The 19,345-nt window shown below is 48.0% G+C and overlaps 1 protein-coding gene across 1 annotated transcript in view; it reads right to left on the reverse strand.

The window, feature by feature from the left end:
- BOD1L1 (biorientation of chromosomes in cell division 1 like 1) overlaps window positions 1-19,345 on the reverse strand; it is a 441,813-nt gene that overhangs the window by 286,225 nt on the left and 136,243 nt on the right. Inside the window, exon 8 of the mRNA XM_030191194.1 lies at window positions 6,811-6,943. Coding sequence (XP_030047054.1) covers window positions 6,811-6,943 — 133 coding nt within the window. The remainder of the gene's footprint in view (window positions 1-6,810; window positions 6,944-19,345) is intronic.

Genomic DNA, 19,345 nt, shown 5'->3' on the forward strand with positions numbered 1-19,345 from the left:
ATTGAGATCCCAAACCACAGGTGGTGGTTTGATAGGAACTTTGGTATGAAATAAGCCTTTCATGAATCTTACTATCAAGGATTGACAGAAACTGGTTTTATTATCTACCTTGAAGTGAAACGTGCTAATGGCACTCAAGTGTACTCTGACTGAGTTAGTTTTGAGGCCAGGCCTGAAAGACAGAAGAGATACTCCATCAGGGTAGTCAGACAGCACATAGCAGGATAATGTGCTCTGGTTGCACACCAGATGGAAAATATTTTCCCACTTGAAACGGTAACATTTCTGTGTAGGTGGTTTCCTAGAGAATAGAAATACCAAAGAGACTCCTTCAGGAAGATTTAAGGAACATAAATCTACATCATCAGGAACCAAGTCATCAGAGCTAGAGAGCGAGGGTCTGGATGGAGAAAGGCTCCTTTGTTCTGTTAGTGCCGGAAAAGGATCTAACCTCAACGGTTCCTTGGACAATAACTCTAAGAGAAGAGAGATCCAGATTTGATGCGGCCAGTAGGGAATAATTAGAATCATGGTTCCTTGGTCTTGATGCAGTTTGAGAAGAATTTTCCCTAAGAGAGGTAGTTGGTGAAAGGCACATAGAAAGTCTATTCCCTCATGGAGCAAAAAGACATCTGGGGCAGTATGACTGGGCGCATATTTCCTGGAACAAAAGGGTGGAAGCTTGTTCTGAGGAGAAGTGAACAGGTTTATCGCTGGTGTCCCCCACTGCTGGAATATTCGGCAAACTACAAGCATGCTGAGGGACCATTTGTGAGACTGAAGGACTCTGCTCAAATTCTCTGCCACAGCATTCTGTTTGCCGGCTAGGTAAACAGCTCTTAGAGAGGTTTTGAGAAGCTGCCCAAGTCCATATCTGTAGGACTTGTCAACAAAGGTGGTAAGAATCTGTTCCCCTTGTTTGTTCAGATAATACATTGCAACCTGATAGTTTATGTGAACAAGTATTACCTGATTGAGAATGCGGTCTTGAAAAGTCTTGAGAGTGTTCCAGACTGCTTGCAGTTCTAGGAGGTTGGTATGATGTCGCTCCTCCCGCGGGGACCAAGAACCTTATGTGTGGAGACAACTGAGGTGAGGGCCCCAACTTACCATGGAAGAATCCATGGTGTGGATCTTGTGATGTTGAGGTGGTAAAATGGGTGAGATTCTGGGATACTATGCTCCACTGTAGATAGTGGCATAGTTGTGGAGTTACTCGAATAGGAGCTGAGAGCAATCACATGGCTTAGGACCACTGAGAGGAGAGCATTCACAGAGGAATTCAGAAGTGGAGTTGAGCCAATGGGGTTACACAGACTGTCAAAGCTATGTGAATGAGTAGGTGGAGCATCTGACAAGCACATACTTGGGTGGATTTGAACACCTGAGTGGCGAGATGCAGTATGTTGTTTGCTCTCGATTGAGGACAGAAGGGCCAGCCTTGTGTAGTATCAAGGAGAGCCTCTAAGGACTCTAAGATCTGAACAGGTTGAAGATGTGATTTGAGGTAACTGATCACAAACTCACAGAGTTCTACTAGGAGCTTTATGGCAGACTCAATGGAGGCTTGTGCCGACTCCCGGGAGGCTGCCTTGATTAACCAGTCATCTAGGTTTGAGAAGATGTGTATGCACCATTTGCAAAGTGTTGCACCTATCACTATCAGACGCTTTGTGAATATTTGAGCCGAAGCCAAGCTGAATTGTAAGACCTTGTACTGGTAGTGTAGAGTTTCACAGAAGAAGCAGAGGAACTTTCTGTGTACAGGGAGAATAGGTATGTGCGCACATGCCTCCTTGAGATCTAGAGAGCAAAGCCAACCATTGAGTTGTTTCATGGGAAGTAGTGATCCCAGGGAAACCATAGAAAATTTTTCTTTAAGTAGAAACTTCTTTTAAGTCCCACAGATCGAGAATTGACATACTCCCCCTGCCCTTTTTGGTATGAGAAAGTATCTGGGACAGAACCCTTGATTCTTGTCCGGCGGAGGAAATGCTTATATTACACACTGTGCCGGAAGAAGGCAGAGAACTCCTCTTGAAGTAGTGTTATTTGGAGGGAGTTGAAACGAGACTCTCTTGGTGGATGGTAGATGGTTGGGAGGTGTCGTTCCCCCCCCCCCACAATGCAGAGTTTAACCGTGCTGTATGGTACGTAGCACCCAACGGTTATGAGAAGCCACCTCCGATGAAAGAGGCCGAGTTATCCTCCTACCAGTAGGTTGCTTGGCACAGACAACTGTACGGTGGAAATGATCTCTAGGAAGGAGTAAAAAACTAGGTTGTTTAGACTGAGAAGGAGTCTGAGATGTTTGACCCCACTGCTCCCTTGGATGGGAGCATTGAGGCCTAGTCCTTTGAGGTAGAGGAGGAGTGGGAGTGTATTGACGCTTAGACAGACTAATTGAAGCAGAGAAATCCTCCTGCAAATCTTCTAGTAGAAGAAGAGGTAGCTTATGTCTGTGGCCTGGATAAAGTTTTTATAGTATCTTTATGCTTTTTGATTAGATTGGCCACCTCCTCTACTTTGCCACTAAACAAGCTTTCTCCATGACAAGGGTCATCTGTTAAAATGTTCCTGGACAGCAGATTTGAGGTTGGAGATCCTGAGAAAGGAGAGATGTTGCACTGCCACTGCTAAGGCAGAAATGTGTGAAGAGATATCAAAGGCATCAAAGGGCTTGCCTTGCCAGATATTTATGAGTTAAGAAATTTCTTGTAAAGTTTATGGAATTCCTCAGTCTTCTCAGGGGGAAAGAATTCCATAAAGAATAGAGTACTATGTAAAAGAAATTTTAAGTAAATTGTTGAATAAAGTTGATAATCTAATATGTGATTGGCTAGCACTGTAGCTTGAAAAGTTTTTCTGTCAAAAGAATCCAGTGTTTCAGCTTCTTTTCCTGGAGGAGCAAAAACATGAAATCTAGCACTTGAAGTGCATTTTCAAGCAGCTTCCACAACAAGGGAATGATGAGGCAACTGTATTCTCAAACCCAGTTATCTCTGTATCCTATATATTGCACTGGTTTTCTTTGGGGCTGCCTGCACTGTCAGTGGAGTCTCCCAGTTTTTGATTAGAATAGTTTTATAACAGTATAAAGTGGAACACTGATTTCCTCTCTAGGAGGAGAGTCATAATCTAGAACCTCAAAGAGTTATGAACAAGGTTTTTCCTCTGTCACTATTTTGAAAGATGTGGCTTGAGCCATCTTCACAAAGCCAGGAAAGGATGTACTTTCTGGAGGTGACCTACATCTCTCAGGTGGTAGAGAAGGATCAAATGGAATGCCATAGGACTCCTCAACTGAGAGGTCCTGTGAGTCCTAATCTATCTTCAAGGAAAGGTCCGAGTCTGACTCTTCAAAGTACTGTTCATGGGAAGTACATGGAAGAGTGACCAGAGTGTCAGTTCTGTGTCGAAGCAAATGAGGCTCCGCCAAAGTTCCTCTCCCGTGACTCTCTCTCCAATGTATCAATGGGCTGGGCCAAAGCTGGCACAAGCACCATGTAAGCCTGTCTAGACTGTGAATGAAGTAGCTCTGAAAGCTCCTCTTTGAGCATTGTCCAGATTTCCTCCTGTAGAGTAGGCGTTGGTACCGGCTAAGACAGCGGAGTGGATGCAGCCTGAGTTATAGCCTGGGAAGGAGTAGGAGATCTCAAAGACCTTGAAGGCTCTCGATGAAAAATAAGTTGGAGAGGAGAGCGGTCACTGTGACATGAACACTTCCCCCTGAACTGAGGATGTTTGTACAGGGGAGGTGTGGGCAGAATCCCCAGAGAGGGAACGATGGTGAAGCTTGGTTTTTTAAAGCTGCAGGTCCCTCGATGCATGCAGCTCACCTTACACGTACGTGGTACTGAGTCTGAAGTCAGACCATCTCGATGTCGCGTCTGCGCAACCGATGTCAACACTGACATAGAACCAAAATGTTTTTCACATTGGACTCTGCGGACTTTATCCCCATTTGCACACACAGGCAAAGACTACACTGTATGTCCCAGTGCTCCAGACCTAAGCAGTCTGCTTTTATTTGAGGATGTGCTGAAGTTGTAACTTTTAAGGAAATGCAATATATATTTTTATGTGAGCAATTTTATGAAACAAATGGCATATGCTGCATGACGTATGATGTGCTCCTGAGAACCAGTTCTTTGTACTACACCCTATATAACTGCCTGGTCTGGAAGACAAAGGGGGTCGATGAAAATCTTCCTCAGTCTATCTAAATAGATTAAGGAATATGTGATCATTTCCATGTCTCCTCCCTTTTTATGTTTCCTCAATACCCTGTTCCTTATGTGCTGCTCCTAATTTTTATTATTTCTTATTTTTCATGTTCTTGGATTAGAATAAAACTTTGGTAATGTGAGAAGCTTCTCTTGTATAGTTGTTTTTGGTACTTATCAAGCCGGAGGGTCTAAGTAATCAGTTGGGGAATTTGTGGGGTTGAGGCGCTGAGTTTTGGTTCCGAGACACAGTACCAATAGGCCCAAACAGCACTCAAGAAGTTCTTCAGACTGAGCTGTGAAGAGCAGGACAAAATGTCGACCACTCTTCACCACAGTAAAAAAAAAAACTACAGTAACCATGCTCTCATGGTGGGTGGGAAGGCACTCGCACATGCAAAGTGGAGCATGGCTCGCGCGCCACAAAACTCTTTAAATACTTGTCACAAGCTCCAGACAGAGCAATAAAGGATTGCGTTACCCATCAGTGAGAATCGATAGGCCTGCTTGTCCCTGCAGAAAGTATTACAAGAGAAAAATGCAAGGGAAACCTAGAAGAATCAAACAAACCTAGCCAAAGGAATTTTTTTTTCCCCCTGGATTTAGTCTGAGTCTACAATTTAAAATCCAGTCCTCAATAGCCTGTACACAAATTCCCAACTCTTTCAATATGTCGCTCCAATCCCGCTTTACCGGCTGAAGCAAAGTAACATCATCAGCATAAACAAAAAATGGTATCTTTAATCTAACACCAATTTCAGAGGATGGAGCAGCACATTGAACAGTGAAGGGGATAATGGGGACCCCTGGGGAATCCCACAATCCGGAGTCCAACCCACGGAGAAGTTACCTGCTTCTTGAACTCTATAACCCTCTGAACGAACTTAAAACCTTTTCACCCATCTCTATATCACTCAACCTGGACAAAATATTGTGGTTGACCAGTTCGGTCAGTGAAGTTGTGACTGTGGAGGGCGCTATTACACCAGGTCCTCTACATGCTCCATTTGGTTTTTGCAGATTACAATTGATTGCTGCTTTATTAACTTCTTACCCGTTTACGTCATTGGATGCATCCCATGGGCCAAGTACGCCTCACTTCCCTTGAGTCTGCCCTTACACTGCCGTAAGCATGACAGTACACACTTAGAAACTTTATATAATTGGGTCAGGCAGAACAAGGTGAGACTGTCCTGTGGATTGGGGGAGGGGTCAGGCAAGGCAGGGTAGAGCATAGCAAGTGTGATTATACCATGGGAATGGGAGAGGGCCAGAGAAAGCTGTGTGCTATGGTGATGGGGAACCAGAAAAAAAATGAGAATGCCATAGAGATGGCGAAGTGGGGGGGGGGGGGGGGGGTGAGAGACATAAAAGCTGAGATTGTGCCATGGAAGTGGGGTCAAAACAAGCTGAGAGTGTGCCATTGATATGGAGGAAGATTAAGCCTGAGGTTGTGGTTCAGATACAATGATAGCTAAGGAAAGAAGGAAAAAGAATGAGAAGTAGGGGTTTGTGCCTAGAGGGAGGGAGAATGAGAGGTGGAGGTCCTGAATGAGAGAGAAGACTTTGGGGGCTGACAATCAGGGGTTTTGCTGAGAAAGGGAGAGAGAAATACAGCAGGAGTGAGAGAAGGAACTGGGGAGGCTGGAGCCTGAAGAGGGAAAAACCAGGAGATTCCAGGCCTTATGATGGGGAAATTCTGTGCAAAATAAACAAACTGCAGAATTTTGCAGATTTTAAACATATTGTGCACAGAATTTTCTGAAATTACATAGTAACATAGTAGATGACGGCAGAAAAAAGACCTGCACGGTCCATCCAGTCTGCCCAACAAGACAACTCATGTGTGCTACTTTTTGTGTATACCCTACTTTGATTTGTACCTGTGCTCTTCAGGGCACAGACCGTATAAGTCTGCCCAGCACTATCCCCGCCTCCCAACCACCAGCCCTGCCTCCCACCACCGGCTCTGGCACAGACCGTATAAGTCTGCCCAGCACTATCCCTGCCTCCCACCACCGGCTCTGGCACAGACCGTATAAGTCTGCCCAGCACTATCCCTGCCTCCCAACCTCCAGTCCCACCTCCCACCACCGGCTCTGGCACAGACTGTATAAGTCTGCCCAGCACTATCCCCGCCTCCCAACCTCCAGCCCCATTGCACACAATTCCTTCAGGAGTAAGCAGTTTAGATGGAAACAAGATAGAGTAGATGACTCAGATAGTGTATCTACCACTGTCTACTATGCTACTGATACAAGTGAAAATAAGTAGAGCAGTGATGAATTCGTATGAGTTGAATTATGTCAACACATTCAGAATTGTAAGTTTCTTATATCACCACTATCAGGTAATAAATCAAATACACAGAGAGGTGTATTTTCAAAGCACTTAGACTTAGTTACATAGGGGCTTCATTTTTAAAGCACTTTGTTCCATAGGTTGCTATGTAACTTTGTAAGTCTAAGTCCTTTGAAAATATGCTTCATAGTAACCTATAGAACTCTGTAAGTCTAACTGCTCTGAAAATGAGCCCCAGAGTGTTCTTTGTTCCATATTCTCTTCTACATGTAAAATAAAATACCTTGAATCTCTCTTTCTTTTCTTGCTCAGGGCAACCTTTTTTTCTAAGAACTTCTGCTCTTTTAGCGCTTCCTTCATGTTGGCAGATTTTGGTTTCAGGGTTTTGGTAGAAGATGCTTCCAGGTTCATTTTGCCTTTGAAGATACAAATTTGACATCAAACTTTGGACAAATATAAACATTTCACATTATTGCAAAATTTTACCCAGTTTTCATTTATTAATTTGATATCACACAATCGTGCACTAAATACTCCAGTTTGGAAGGACAACTGGTTCATGAGGATAAACTAAAAAAAAACAAAAAAAGAACTATTATGTGCTGTATTGTTTAGCAATATCTCTGACGATTAGTACTGCTTGAAGACAGGACATTTCTCAGAAACAATGTAACAATATTTGTATGGCAAAAACCAGAAAACATTACAATGCTTCGAGTTTGTAAAATGTACAACTAAAATGCATAGTAAGAAAAAGCGAATGCTACATACCTGTAGAAGGTATTCTCCGAGGACAGCAGGCTGATTGTTCTCACTGATGGGTTGACGTCCTCGGCAGCCCCTCCATCGGAAAGTTTACTAGCAAAGGCCTTTGCTAGTCCTCGCGCGCCCATGCGCACCGCGCATGCGCGGCCGTCTTCCCGCCCGAAACCGGCTCGAGCCGGCCAGTCCAGTATGTAGCAAGACAATACACTTCAAGGGAAGACTCAACTCCAAAGGGGAGGCGGGCGGGTTTGTGAGAACAATCAGCCTGCTGTCCTCGGAGAATACCTTCTACAGGTATGTAGCATTCGCTTTCTCCGAGGACAAGCAGGCTGCTTGTTCTCACTGATGGGGTATCCCTAGCCCCCAGGCTCACTCAAAACAACAACCATGGTCAATTGGGCCTCGCAACGGCGAGGACATTAATGAGATTGACCTAAAAAATTTACCAACTAACAGAGTGCAGCCTGGAACAGAACAAACAGGGCCCTCGGGGGGTGGAGTTGGATCCTAAAGCCCAAACAGGTTCTGAAGAACTGACTGCCCGAACCGACTGTCGCGTCGGGTGTCCTGCTGCAGGCAGTAATGAGATGTGAATGTGTGGACAGATGACCACGTCGCAGCTTTGCAAATTTCTTCAATGGAGGCTGACTTCAAGTGGACTACCGACGCAGCCATGGCTCTAACATTATGAGCCGTGACATGACCCTCAAGAGCCAGCCCCGCCTGGGCGTAAGTGAAGGAAATGCAATCTGCTAGCCAATTGGATATGGTGCGTTTCCCCACAGCCACTCCCCTCCTATTGGGGTCAAAAGAAACAAACAATTGGGCGGACTGTCTGGTGGGCTGTGTCCGCTCCAGGTAGAAGGCCAATGCTCTCTTGCAGTCCAATGTGTGCAGCTGACGTTCAGCAGGGCAGGAATGAGGACGGGGAAAAAATGTTGGCAAGACAATTGACTGGTTCAGATGGAACTCCGACACGACCTTTGGCAGGAACTTAGGGTGAGTGTGGAGGACTACTCTGTTGTGATGAAATTTGGTGTACGGGGCCTGGGCTACCAGGGCCTGAAGCTCACTGACTCTACGAGCTGAAGTAACTGCCACCAAGAAAATGACCTTCCAGGTCAAGTACTTCAGATGGCAGGAATTCAGTGGCTCAAAAGGAGGTTTCATCAGCTGGGTGAGAACGACATTGAGATCCCATGACACTGTAGGAGGCTTGACAGGGGGCTTTGACAAAAGCAAACCTCTCATGAAGCGAACAACTAAAGGCTGTCCTGAGATCGGCTTACCTTCCACACGGTAATGGTATGCACTGATTGCACTAAGGTGAACCCTTACAGAGTTGGTCTTGAGACCAGACTCAGACAAGTGCAGAAGGTATTCAAGCAGGGTCTGTGTAGGACAAGAGCGAGGATCTAGGGCCTTGCTGTCACACCAGACGGCAAACCTCCTCCAATGGAAGAAGTAACTTCTCTTAGTGGAGTCTTTCCTGGAAGCAAGCAAGATGCGGGAGACACCCTCTGACAGACCCAAAGAGGCAAAGTCTACGCCCTCAACATCCAGGCCGTGAGAGCCAGGGACCGGAGGCTGGGATGCAGAAGAGCCCCTTCGTCCTGCGTGATGAGGGTCGGAAAACACTCCAATCTCCACGGTTCTTCGGAGGATAACTCCAGAAGAAGAGGGAACCAGATCTGACGCGGCCAAAAAGGAGCAATCAGAATCATGGTGCCTTGGTCTTGCTTGAGTTTCAACAAAGTCTTCCCCACCAGAGGAATGGGAGGATAAGCATACAGCAGGCCCTCCCCCCAATCCAGGAGGAAGGCATCCGATGCCAGTCTGCCGGGGGCCTGAAGCCTGGAACAGAACTGAGGGACTTTGTGGTTCGCTCGAGATGCGAAGAGATCCACCAAGGGGGTGCCCCACGCTTGGAAGATCTGGCGCACCACTCGGGAGTTGAGCGACCATTCGTGAGGTTGCATAATCCTGCTCAGTCTGTCGGCCAGACTGTTGTTTACGCCTGCCAGATATGTGGCTTGGAGCACCATGCCTTGACGGCGAGCCCAGAGCCACATGCTGACGGCTTCCTGACACAGGGGGCGAGATCCGGTGCCCCCCTGCTTGTTGACATAGTACATGGCAACCTGGTTGTCTGTCTGAATTTGGATAATTTGGTGGGACAGCCGATCTCTGAAAGCCTTCAGAGCGTTCCAGATCGCTCGCAACTCCAGAAGATTGATCTGTAGATCGCGTTCTTGGAGGGACCAACTTCCTTGGGTGTGAAGCCCATCGACATGAGCTCCCCATCCCAGGAGAGACGCATCCGTGGTCAGCACTTTTTGTGGCTGAGGAATTTGGAAGGGACGCCCCAGAGTCAAATTGGAGAAAATCGTCCACCAATACAGGGATTTGAGAAAACTCGTGGACAGGTGGATCACGTCCTCTAGACCCCCAGCGGCCTGATACCACTGGGAGGCTAGGGTCCATTGAGCAGATCTCATGTGAAGGCGGGCCATGGGAGTCACATGAACTGTGGAGGCCATGTGGCCCAGCAATCTCAACATCTGCCGAGCTGTGATCTGCTGGGACGCACGCACCCGCGAGACGAGGGACAACAAGTTGTTGGCCCTCGCCTCTGGGAGATAGGCGCGAGCCGTCCGAGAATCCAGCAGGGCTCCTATGAATTCGAGTTTCTGCACTGGGAGAAGATGGGACTTTGGGTAATTTATCACAAACCCCAGTAGCTCCAGGAGGCGAATAGTCATCTGCATGGACTGAAGGGCTCCTGCCTCGGATGTGTTCTTCACCAGCCAATCGTCGAGATATGGGAACACGTGCACCCCCAGCCTGCGAAGTGCCGCTGCTACCACAGCTAGGCACTTTGTGAACACCCTGGGCGCAGAGGCGAGCCCAAAGGGTAGCACACAGTACTGGAAGTGGCGTGTGCCCAACTGAAATCGCAGATACTGTCTGTGAGCTGGCAGTATCGGGATGTGTGTGTAGGCATCCTTCAAGTCCAGAGAGCATAGCCAATCGTTTTGCTGAATCATGGGGAGAAGGGTGCCCAGGGAAAGCATCCTGAACTTTTCTTTTACGAGATATTTGTTCAGGGCCCTTAGGTCTAGGATGGGACGCATCCCCCCTGTTTTCTTTTCCACAAGGAAGTACCTGGAATAGAATCCCAGCCCTTCTTGCCCGGATGGCACGGGCTCGACCGCATTGGCGCTGAGAAGGGCGGAGAGTTCCTCTACAAGTACCTGCTTGTGTTGGAAGCTGTAAGACTGAGCCCCCGGTGGACAATTTGGAGGTTTTGATGCCAAATTGAGGGTGTATCCTTGCCAGACTATTTGGAGAACCCACTGATCGGAGGTTATGAGAGGCCACCTTTGGTGAAAAGCTTTCAACCTCCCCCCGACCGGCAGGTCGCCCGGCACTGACACTTGGATGTCGGCTATGCTCTGCTGGAGCCAGTCAAAAGCTCGCCCCTTGCTTTTGCTGGGGAGCCGCGGGGCCTTGCTGAGGCGCACGCTGCTGACGAGAGCGAGCGCGCTGGGGCTTAGCCTGGGCCGCAGGCTGTCGGGAAGGAGGATTGTACCTACGCTTACCAGAAGCATAGGGACCAGTCTTCCTTCCCCCGAAAAATCTTCTACCTGTAGAGGTAGAGGCTGAAGGCTGCCGGCGGGAGAACTTGTCGAATGCGGTGTCCCGCTGGTGGAGAGACTCTACCACCTGCTCGACTTTTTCTCCAAAAATGTTGTCTGCACGGCAAGGCGAGTCCGCAATCCGCTGCTGGAGTCTATTCTCCAGGTCGGCGGCACGCAGCCATGAGAGCCTGCGCATCACCACACCTTGAGCAGCGGCCCTGGACGCAACATCAAAAGTGTCATAAACTCCTCTGGCCAGGAATTTTCTGCACGCCTTCAGCTGCCTGACCACCTCCTGAAAAGGCTTGGCTTGCTCAGGGGGAAGAGCATCAACCAAGCCCGCCAACTGCCGCACATTGTTCCGCATGTGTATGCTCGTGTAGAGCTGGTAAGACTGGATCTTGGCCACGAGCATAGAAGAATGGTAGGCCTTCCTCCCAAAGGAGTCTAAGGTTCTAGGGTCTTTGCCCGGGGGCGCCGAAGCATGCTCCCTAGAACTCTTAGCCTTCTTTAGGGCCAGATCCACAACTCCAGAGTCATGAGGCAACTGAGTGCGCATCAGCTCTGGGTCCCCATGGATCCGGTACTGGGACTCAATCTTCTTGGGAATGTGGGGATTACTTAGTGGCTTGGTCCAGTTCGCAAGCAATGTCTTTTTCAGGACATGGTGCAAGGGAACAGTGGACGCTTCCTTAGGTGGAGAAGGATAGTCCAGGAGCTCAAACATTTCAGCCCTGGGCTCGTCCTCCACAACCACCGGGAAGGGGATGGCCGTAGACATCTCCCGGACAAAGGAAGCAAAAGACAGACTCTCGGGAGGAGAAAGCTGTCTCTCAGGAGAGGGATCAGAAGGAAGACCCTCAGACTCCTCGTCAGAGAAATATCTGGGGTCCTCCTCTTCCTCCCACGAGGCCTCACCCTCGGTGTCAGACACAAGTTCACGAACCTGTGTCTGCAACCTCGCCCTGCTCGACTCGGTGGAACCCCGTCCACGGTGGGGGCGTCGAGAGGTAGACTCCCTCGCCCGCATCGGCGAAGCTCCCTCCGCCGACGTAGTCGGGGAGCCTCCCTGGGAGGTGGCCGCGGTCGGCACCGCACGCGGTACCGACGTCGGGGACCTCAACCTGGGCGATGGGCCAGCCGGCGCCACGCTCGACGGTACAGGAGGCGCAAGCACCGCCGGTACCGGAGGGGTAGGGCGCAACAGCTCTCCCAGAATCTCTGGGAGAACGGCCCGGAGGCTCTCGTTTAGAGCGGCTGCAGAGAAAGGCTGAGAGGCCGATGCAGGCGTCGACGCCAGAACCTGTTCCGGGCGAGGAGGCTGTTCCGGGCTGTCCAGAGTGGAGCGCATCGACACCTCCTGAACAGAGGGTGAGCGGTCCTCTCGGTGCCGATGCCTACTGGGTGCCGAATCCCTCGGCGACCCAGAGCTCTCGGTGCCGACATGGGGAGGAGACCGGTGTCGATGCTTCTTCGACTTCTTCCGAAGCATGTCACCGGAGCTCCCCAGCACCGACGAGGAGGACGTAGAATCCATCCGTCGCTTCCTCGGGGCCGAGACCGAAGAGGGTCGATCCCGGGGGGGCTGTACCGCAGGAGCCCTCAGGGTAGGAGGAGACCCACCCGAAGGCTCACCGCCACCAGCAGGGGAATGGATAGCCCTCACCTGCACTCCTGACGATGCACCTCCGTCCGACGACATCAGCAGACGAAGTCTCGGTACCACCGACGTCGATACAGTCGCCCGATGCCTCGGCGCCGATGCAGAGGTCCGATGCCTCGATGCAGTCGATGGAGCGGCAGCCAAGGAAGATGGTCCGGACGCTGACGACGTCGATGCACTCGATGCCTCCGGTGCCGATGCCGACGAAGAGCCCGAGAACAAAACGTTCCACTGGGCTAATCTCGCTACCTGAGTCCGCCTTTGTAACAGGGAACACAGACTGCAGTTCTGAGGGCGGTGCTGGGCCCCTAGACACTGAAGACACGCAGAGTGCCTATCAGTGAGCGAGATTACCCGGGCGCACTGGGTGCACTTCTTGAAGCCGCTGGAAGGCTTCGATGTCATGGGCGGAAAAATCACGCTGGCGAAATCAAAAGCCGAAATGGCGAAAATTGAAGTACCAAAATTTAGAGGGAGAAAAATCTCGACCGAGGCCAAAAGAGGCCTACCCCGACAACGAAAGAAAACTTACGGGGCAAAAACTGAGAAATACGGGAAGGGCAGAAAACCCGAAAGGGTCTTCCGGAACACTACCGGAGCGCTTCCCGAACTTTTTCAAGGAAAAAAGGACAAAAACACGTCGAAAAGGACGCGCGAGGTCGACTCTCTGGGGCACGAACGGCGTAACACGACCGTACCGAGTGCGGACGAAAGAAGACTGGCCGGCTCGAGCCGGTTTCGGGCGGGAAGACGGCCGCGCATGCGCGGTGCGCATGGGCGCGCGAGGACTAGCAAAGGCCTTTGCTAGTAAACTTTCCGATGGAGGGGGCTGCCGAGGACGTCAACCCATCAGTGAGAACAAGCAGCCTGCTTGTCCTCGGAGAAAGGCAACTATACAGTTAAAATTACTTAAGTAGCATGCTGAAAATGATAACCTGAATATGTGACATTTTCTGTGGGACAGATCCTACTCTAAAACAAATCACCATTTAATACTAGGGTATTAAAGTGAACTTACTTACCTGTAGCAGATGTTCTCTGAGGACAGCAGGACATGTATTCTCACATATGAGTGACATCATCTGACACAGCCCTAGCATGGAAACTACCCAATGTTCTATTACTTTAAGAAGCCTTTGGCAGCATCACACCGCAAATGCTCAAGTGCCTTTCCACCCAGCATAAGTGCATGGGACCAGAAGTACAATATCCAAGCTAAACAAAAGTACAACTCATAGGGGAAGTGGGAGGGGATGTGAGAATACATGTCCCGTTGTCCTCAGAGAACATCTGATAAAGGTGAGTAACTTTACTTTCTCGAAGGACAAGTATGACATTATTTCTCACGTAAGGGAATCCCTAGCTACCAGGCTCACCAAAAACAACAAACCAAGGACAATAGGGACCTGGAACAGCAAGTCCACCTAGAAACCAATCAACCTTAAATTATATAAAATCTTGTTGTGAGAGTGCAGCCTGTAACAGAATAAAAATGGGCCTAGGAAGGTGGAGTTGGATTCTAGACTCCAAACAAATTTTGCAGAACAGTCTGAGCAAATCAACTGTTGTGTCAGGTATTCTGCTTAAGGCAATAATGAGAGGCGTATGGTTGGACTGACGACTAGGTTGCAGCTTTGCAAATCTCTTCAATGGAGGCTGATCAAGTGAGCTGAAGTGCAAAGTGATGCATGTGGGAAAGAGGAACCCAAATTATAGCTACGTAATGCAAGGTTACACGTTAAGAGTCACCGACCAAGAAAGGGATCTAGGTGTTGTTGATGACACGTTGAAACTTTCTGCTCAGTGTGCTGCGGCAGCTAAGAAAGCAAATAGAATGCTAGATATTATTAGGAAATGAATGGAAAACAAAAATGAAGACGTTATAATGCCTTTGTATCGCTTCATGGTAGCATAATAAATGATAGCAGATAAAGACCTGTACGGTCCATCCAGTCTGCCCAACAAGATAAACTCATTGTACATGGTATGTGATACTTTATACCAGAGTTTGATTTGTCCTTGCTATTATCAGGCCACAGACCGTAGAAGTCTGCCCAGCACTGTTCTTGTAGTAAGTTCTGAAGCTAACGATCAGCGCGTAGACCGTAGAAGTCTGCCCAGCACTGGTTTTGCTTCCCAATTACCGGAGTCTCCACCTAATCTCCGCTAAGATTCTGTGGATCCATTCCTCCTAAACAGGATTCCTTTGTGTTTATCCCACACGTTTGAATTCCATTACTGTTTTCATCCGCGGGAGGGCATTCCACATATTATTATTATTATTATTTATTGCATTTGTACCCCACATTTTCCCACCTATTTGCAGGCTCAATGTGAAAACATACTTCCTGACATTACTCCTGAGTCTGAGAGGTGCCCAGGTCTACCACCAGCTGCCATTCAGGTTCCACTCCGATCCACTCAGGGCCTCCGCTCTAGGTGCCGCGCGCCGTCATTTTCTCTTTCCGTTTATTTTTCTCCCAGTTACTACTTTTGGCTCCAGTACACTTTTTCTTCTTCGTACTGTCCATTCCTAATCTGTTTCTCCATCTGAAACCACTGTACACTGCAGGAACACATTTGTCCACCCTCTGTATTCATCATCTCACCATCTCTTTTTTCCTCTTCCTTTTTCTCAGCTCTCAACCTTCAACATTTCCTTCCTTCCTTCCATTCATCCATCTCCTTTCTGAGTACATCTCGCCTTTGTCGTTGTCATACCTCTCCTACTCTTCTCCGTACTCTCTTGCTCCTTCTCCTGCTCTTCGCTGGGGACATTCATCTCAATCCTGGTCCTCCACATCAGCTCTCATCCTATTTGTGCAAGTCACACCGTGATATCTCCAAACTAATTTCTGTTCCTCTCCTCCCCCCTTCTTCCCTGCCTTTCTCTTGAGCTCTGTGGAATGCCCGCTCTAACAAACTTTCTACATCCATGACCTCTTTTATCTCTTGTACTCTCCATCTGCTTGCCCTAACTGAAACTTGGCTTTATCCTGAAGACTCTGCTTCAGTCGCGGCCCTATGCCATGGAGGTTATCTTTTTTCCCATACTCCTCGCCCGGTTGGCCGCGGAGATGGTGTCAGGCTACTACTTTCACAGTCTTGTAGATTTCAACCTCCTTCCACCTCAGTCTCACTGTTTTTCTTCCTTCGAAGTCCATTCCATCCGTCTATTTGCTCCTCTGCCTCTCCGAGTAGCAATCATTTATCGACCCCCTGATAAGTCCCTGCCCCTTTCTTCCTTTCTCACTGACTTTGATGCCTGGCTTTCCTTCTTTCTTGAACCTTCATCTCCTTCCCTCATTCTTGGGGATTTTAACATTCATGCTAATGATCCCTCTGACTCTTATGCTTCTCAGTTTCTTGCTTTAACATCCTCTTTCAATCTTCAACTGTGCTCCATTGCCCCCACTCACCAGAATGGCCACTGTCTTGATCTTATCTTCTTCTCAAACTGCTCACTCTCCAGTTTCTGTGCCTCACCTATTCCCCTCTCTGACCATCATCTGATAACTTTCACACTTAAACACCCTCCTCCCCAGTCCCGTCCAATCTTAATCAATACATTTTGGAACCTTCAGGCTATTGACCCTTCTAATCTGTCCTCCAGTGTTTCAAATCTCTTCTTTACCACTATGTTATCCAAGTCTGTCAATGAGGCTGTCTCTTCCTATAATACTATTCTCTCCTCTGCTCTGGATACTCTCGCTCCTCCCATTCCCTGTTCTGTAAAAAGTACCAAACCCCAGCCATTATCTACGTTCCTGTGTCTGCTCTGCCGAACAACGCCTTTGGCTGAAATCCCGTGCCCATGCTGACTTCATAAATTTCAAATTCTTGCTGACCTCCTTCCAGTCTGCTCTTTTACTTGCCAAACAGGATTATTACATCCAGTTAACAAATTCTCTTGGCTCAAACTCTCGACGTCTCTTTGCCACACTGAACTCTCTCATCAAAGTGCCTTTGCCTCCAACCCCCCCTTCACTTTCCTCCCAGACTCTGGCTGAGTTCTTTCATGATAAGGTTCACAAGATTAAACCTGAATTCTCAACCAGGTCACCTTCACCTCTCCTTCCCTTAATCCATTCTCTCAACCCTCCAACCCCTGCCTCCTTTTCTGAAATCACTGAAGAGAAAACTACACATCTTCTTTCCTCCTTGAAACTAACTACCTGTTCCTCTGATCCTATTCCCACCCATCTACTTAACACTATCTCTCCTACTGCCATCCCCCTTTATCTGTCATATCCTCAATCTTTCACTGTCCACTGCGACTGTCCCTGATGCCTTCAAACATGCCATAGTAACACCACTCCTTAAAAAACCTTCATTGGACCCTACCTGTCTTTCCAACTATCGCCCCCATCTCCCTCCTCCCTTTCCTATCCAAGATACTTGAACGTGCTGCTCACCGCCATTGCCTTGACTTTCTTTCATCTCAAGCTATTCTTGATCCACTTCAATTTGGCTTTCGCCCTCTTCATTCAACTGAAACAGCACTTGCTAAAGTCTCCAATGATATATTCCTGACAAGATTCAAAGGTCCCTATTCTATCTGCTGCTTTTGACACTGTTGATCACAGCCTACTCCTTGATACGCTGTCCTCACTTGGATTTCAGGGCTCTGTTCTTTCCTGTTTTTCTTCTTATCTCTCCCAGTGTACCTTTAGTGTATACTCTAGTGCAGAGGTAGGCAATTCCGGTCCTCAAGAGCCGCAGGCAGGTCAGGTTTTCAGGAAATCCACAATGAATATGCAGGAGATAGATTTGCAAGCACTGCTTCCATGGTATGCAAATCTATCTCATGTATATTCATTGTGGATATCCTGAAAACCTGACCTGCCTGCGGCTCTCAAGGACCGGAGTTGCCTACCCCTGGCTCTAGTGTATCCTCCTCTACTTCTATCCCACTGTCAGTTGGTGTACCTCAGGGATCTGTCCTGGGATCTCTTCTTTTCTCCATCTATACTTCTTCCCTTGATACTCTGATCTCATCCCATGGTTTTCAGTATCATCTTCACACTGATGACTCCCAGATCTATCTCTCCACACCAGAAATCTCAGTCAAGTATCACCCTGTATGTATGACATTGCTGCCTGGATTTCTCAGCGTCATCTGAAACTAAGACTGAGCTTCTTATCTTTCCCCCTAAACCAATCTCCCCTCCTCCCCCATTCTCTATTTCTGTGGATAACACTCTCATCCTTGCTGTCTCATCAGCTCGCAACCTTGGTGTCATCTTCAACTCCTCCCTCTCCTTCTCTGCACATATTCAGCAGACTGCTAAAACCTGTCATTTCTTTCTCTATAATATCACCAAAATTTGCCCTTTACATTCTGAGCACACTACCAGAACCCTCATCCACACTCTTATCACCTCTCGCTTAGACTATTGCAACTTGCTTCTCACAGGTCTCCCACTTAGCCATCTCTCTCCTCTTCAATCTGTTCAAAATTCTGCTGCACGACTAATATTCCACCAGTGTTGTTATGCTCATATTAGCCCTCTCCTCAAGTCACTTCACTGGCTTCCTATCCATTTCCGCATACAGTTCAAACTCCTCTTATTGACCTATAAGTGCATTCACTCTGCAGCTCCTCAGTACCTCTCCACTCTCATCTCTCCCTACATTCCTCCCCGGGAACTCCGTTCACTGGGTAAATCTCTCTTATCTGCACCCTTCTCCTCCACTGCTAACTCCAGACTCCGTTCCTTTTATCTTGCTGCACCATATGCCTGGAATAGACTTCCTGAGCCGGTATGTCAAGCTCCATCTCTGGCCGTCTTAAAATCTAAGCTAAAAGCCCACCTTTTTAATGCTGCTTTTAACTCCTAACCCTTATTCACTTGTTCAGAACCCTTATTTTATCATCCTCACTTAAATATTCCCTTATCTCTTGTTTGTCCTGTTTGTCTGTCCTAATTCAATTGTAAGCTCTGTCGAGCAGGGACTGTCTCTTCATGTTCAAATGTACAGCGCTGCGTACATCTAGTAGCACTTTAGAAATGATAAGTAGTAGTAGTAGTCTGCCCCCCTTCAACCTCAATTCATGTCCTCTAGTTCTATCGCCTTCCCGTCTCCGAAAAAGGTTTGTTTGCGGATTAAAACCTTTCAAATATTTGAACGTCTGCATCATGTCACCGGTTTCTCCTTTCCTCCAAGGTATACATGTCCAGGTCAGCAAGTCTCTCCTCATACAGTTTGCAACGCAAATCCCATACCATTTTTGTAGCTTTTCTTTGCACCGCTTCTAGTCTTCTTTAGCAAGATACGGCCTCCAAAACTGAACACTATACTCCGGGGGCTTCAACAACGACTTGTAGAGGGGCATCAACACCTCCTTTCTTCTGCTGGTTATACCCCTTCTCTATGCAGCTTAGCATCCTTCTGGCCACAGCCGTCACCTTGTCGCTTTGAGGTGCGGCCACACCTCAAATATTGTGTTCAATTCTGATCACCGCATCTCAAAAAACATATAGTGGAATTAGAAAAGGTACAGAGAAGGGTGACAAAAATGATAAAGGGGATGAGACGACTTCCCTATGAGGAAAAGCTAAAGTGGCTAGGGCTCTTCAGCTTGGTGAAAAGATGGCTGAGGGGAGATATGACAGAGGTCTATAAAATAATGAGTGGAGTGGAACGGGTAGACGTGAAGCGTCTGTTTTCTCTTTCCAAAAATACTAGGACTAGGGGCATGCAATGAAGCTACAAAGTAGTAAATTTAAAATGAATCAAAGAAAATC

The sequence above is a fragment of the Microcaecilia unicolor genome, chromosome 2 (assembly GCF_901765095.1).
Source record: "Microcaecilia unicolor chromosome 2, aMicUni1.1, whole genome shotgun sequence".
Taxonomy (NCBI): Eukaryota; Metazoa; Chordata; class Amphibia; order Gymnophiona; family Siphonopidae; genus Microcaecilia; species Microcaecilia unicolor.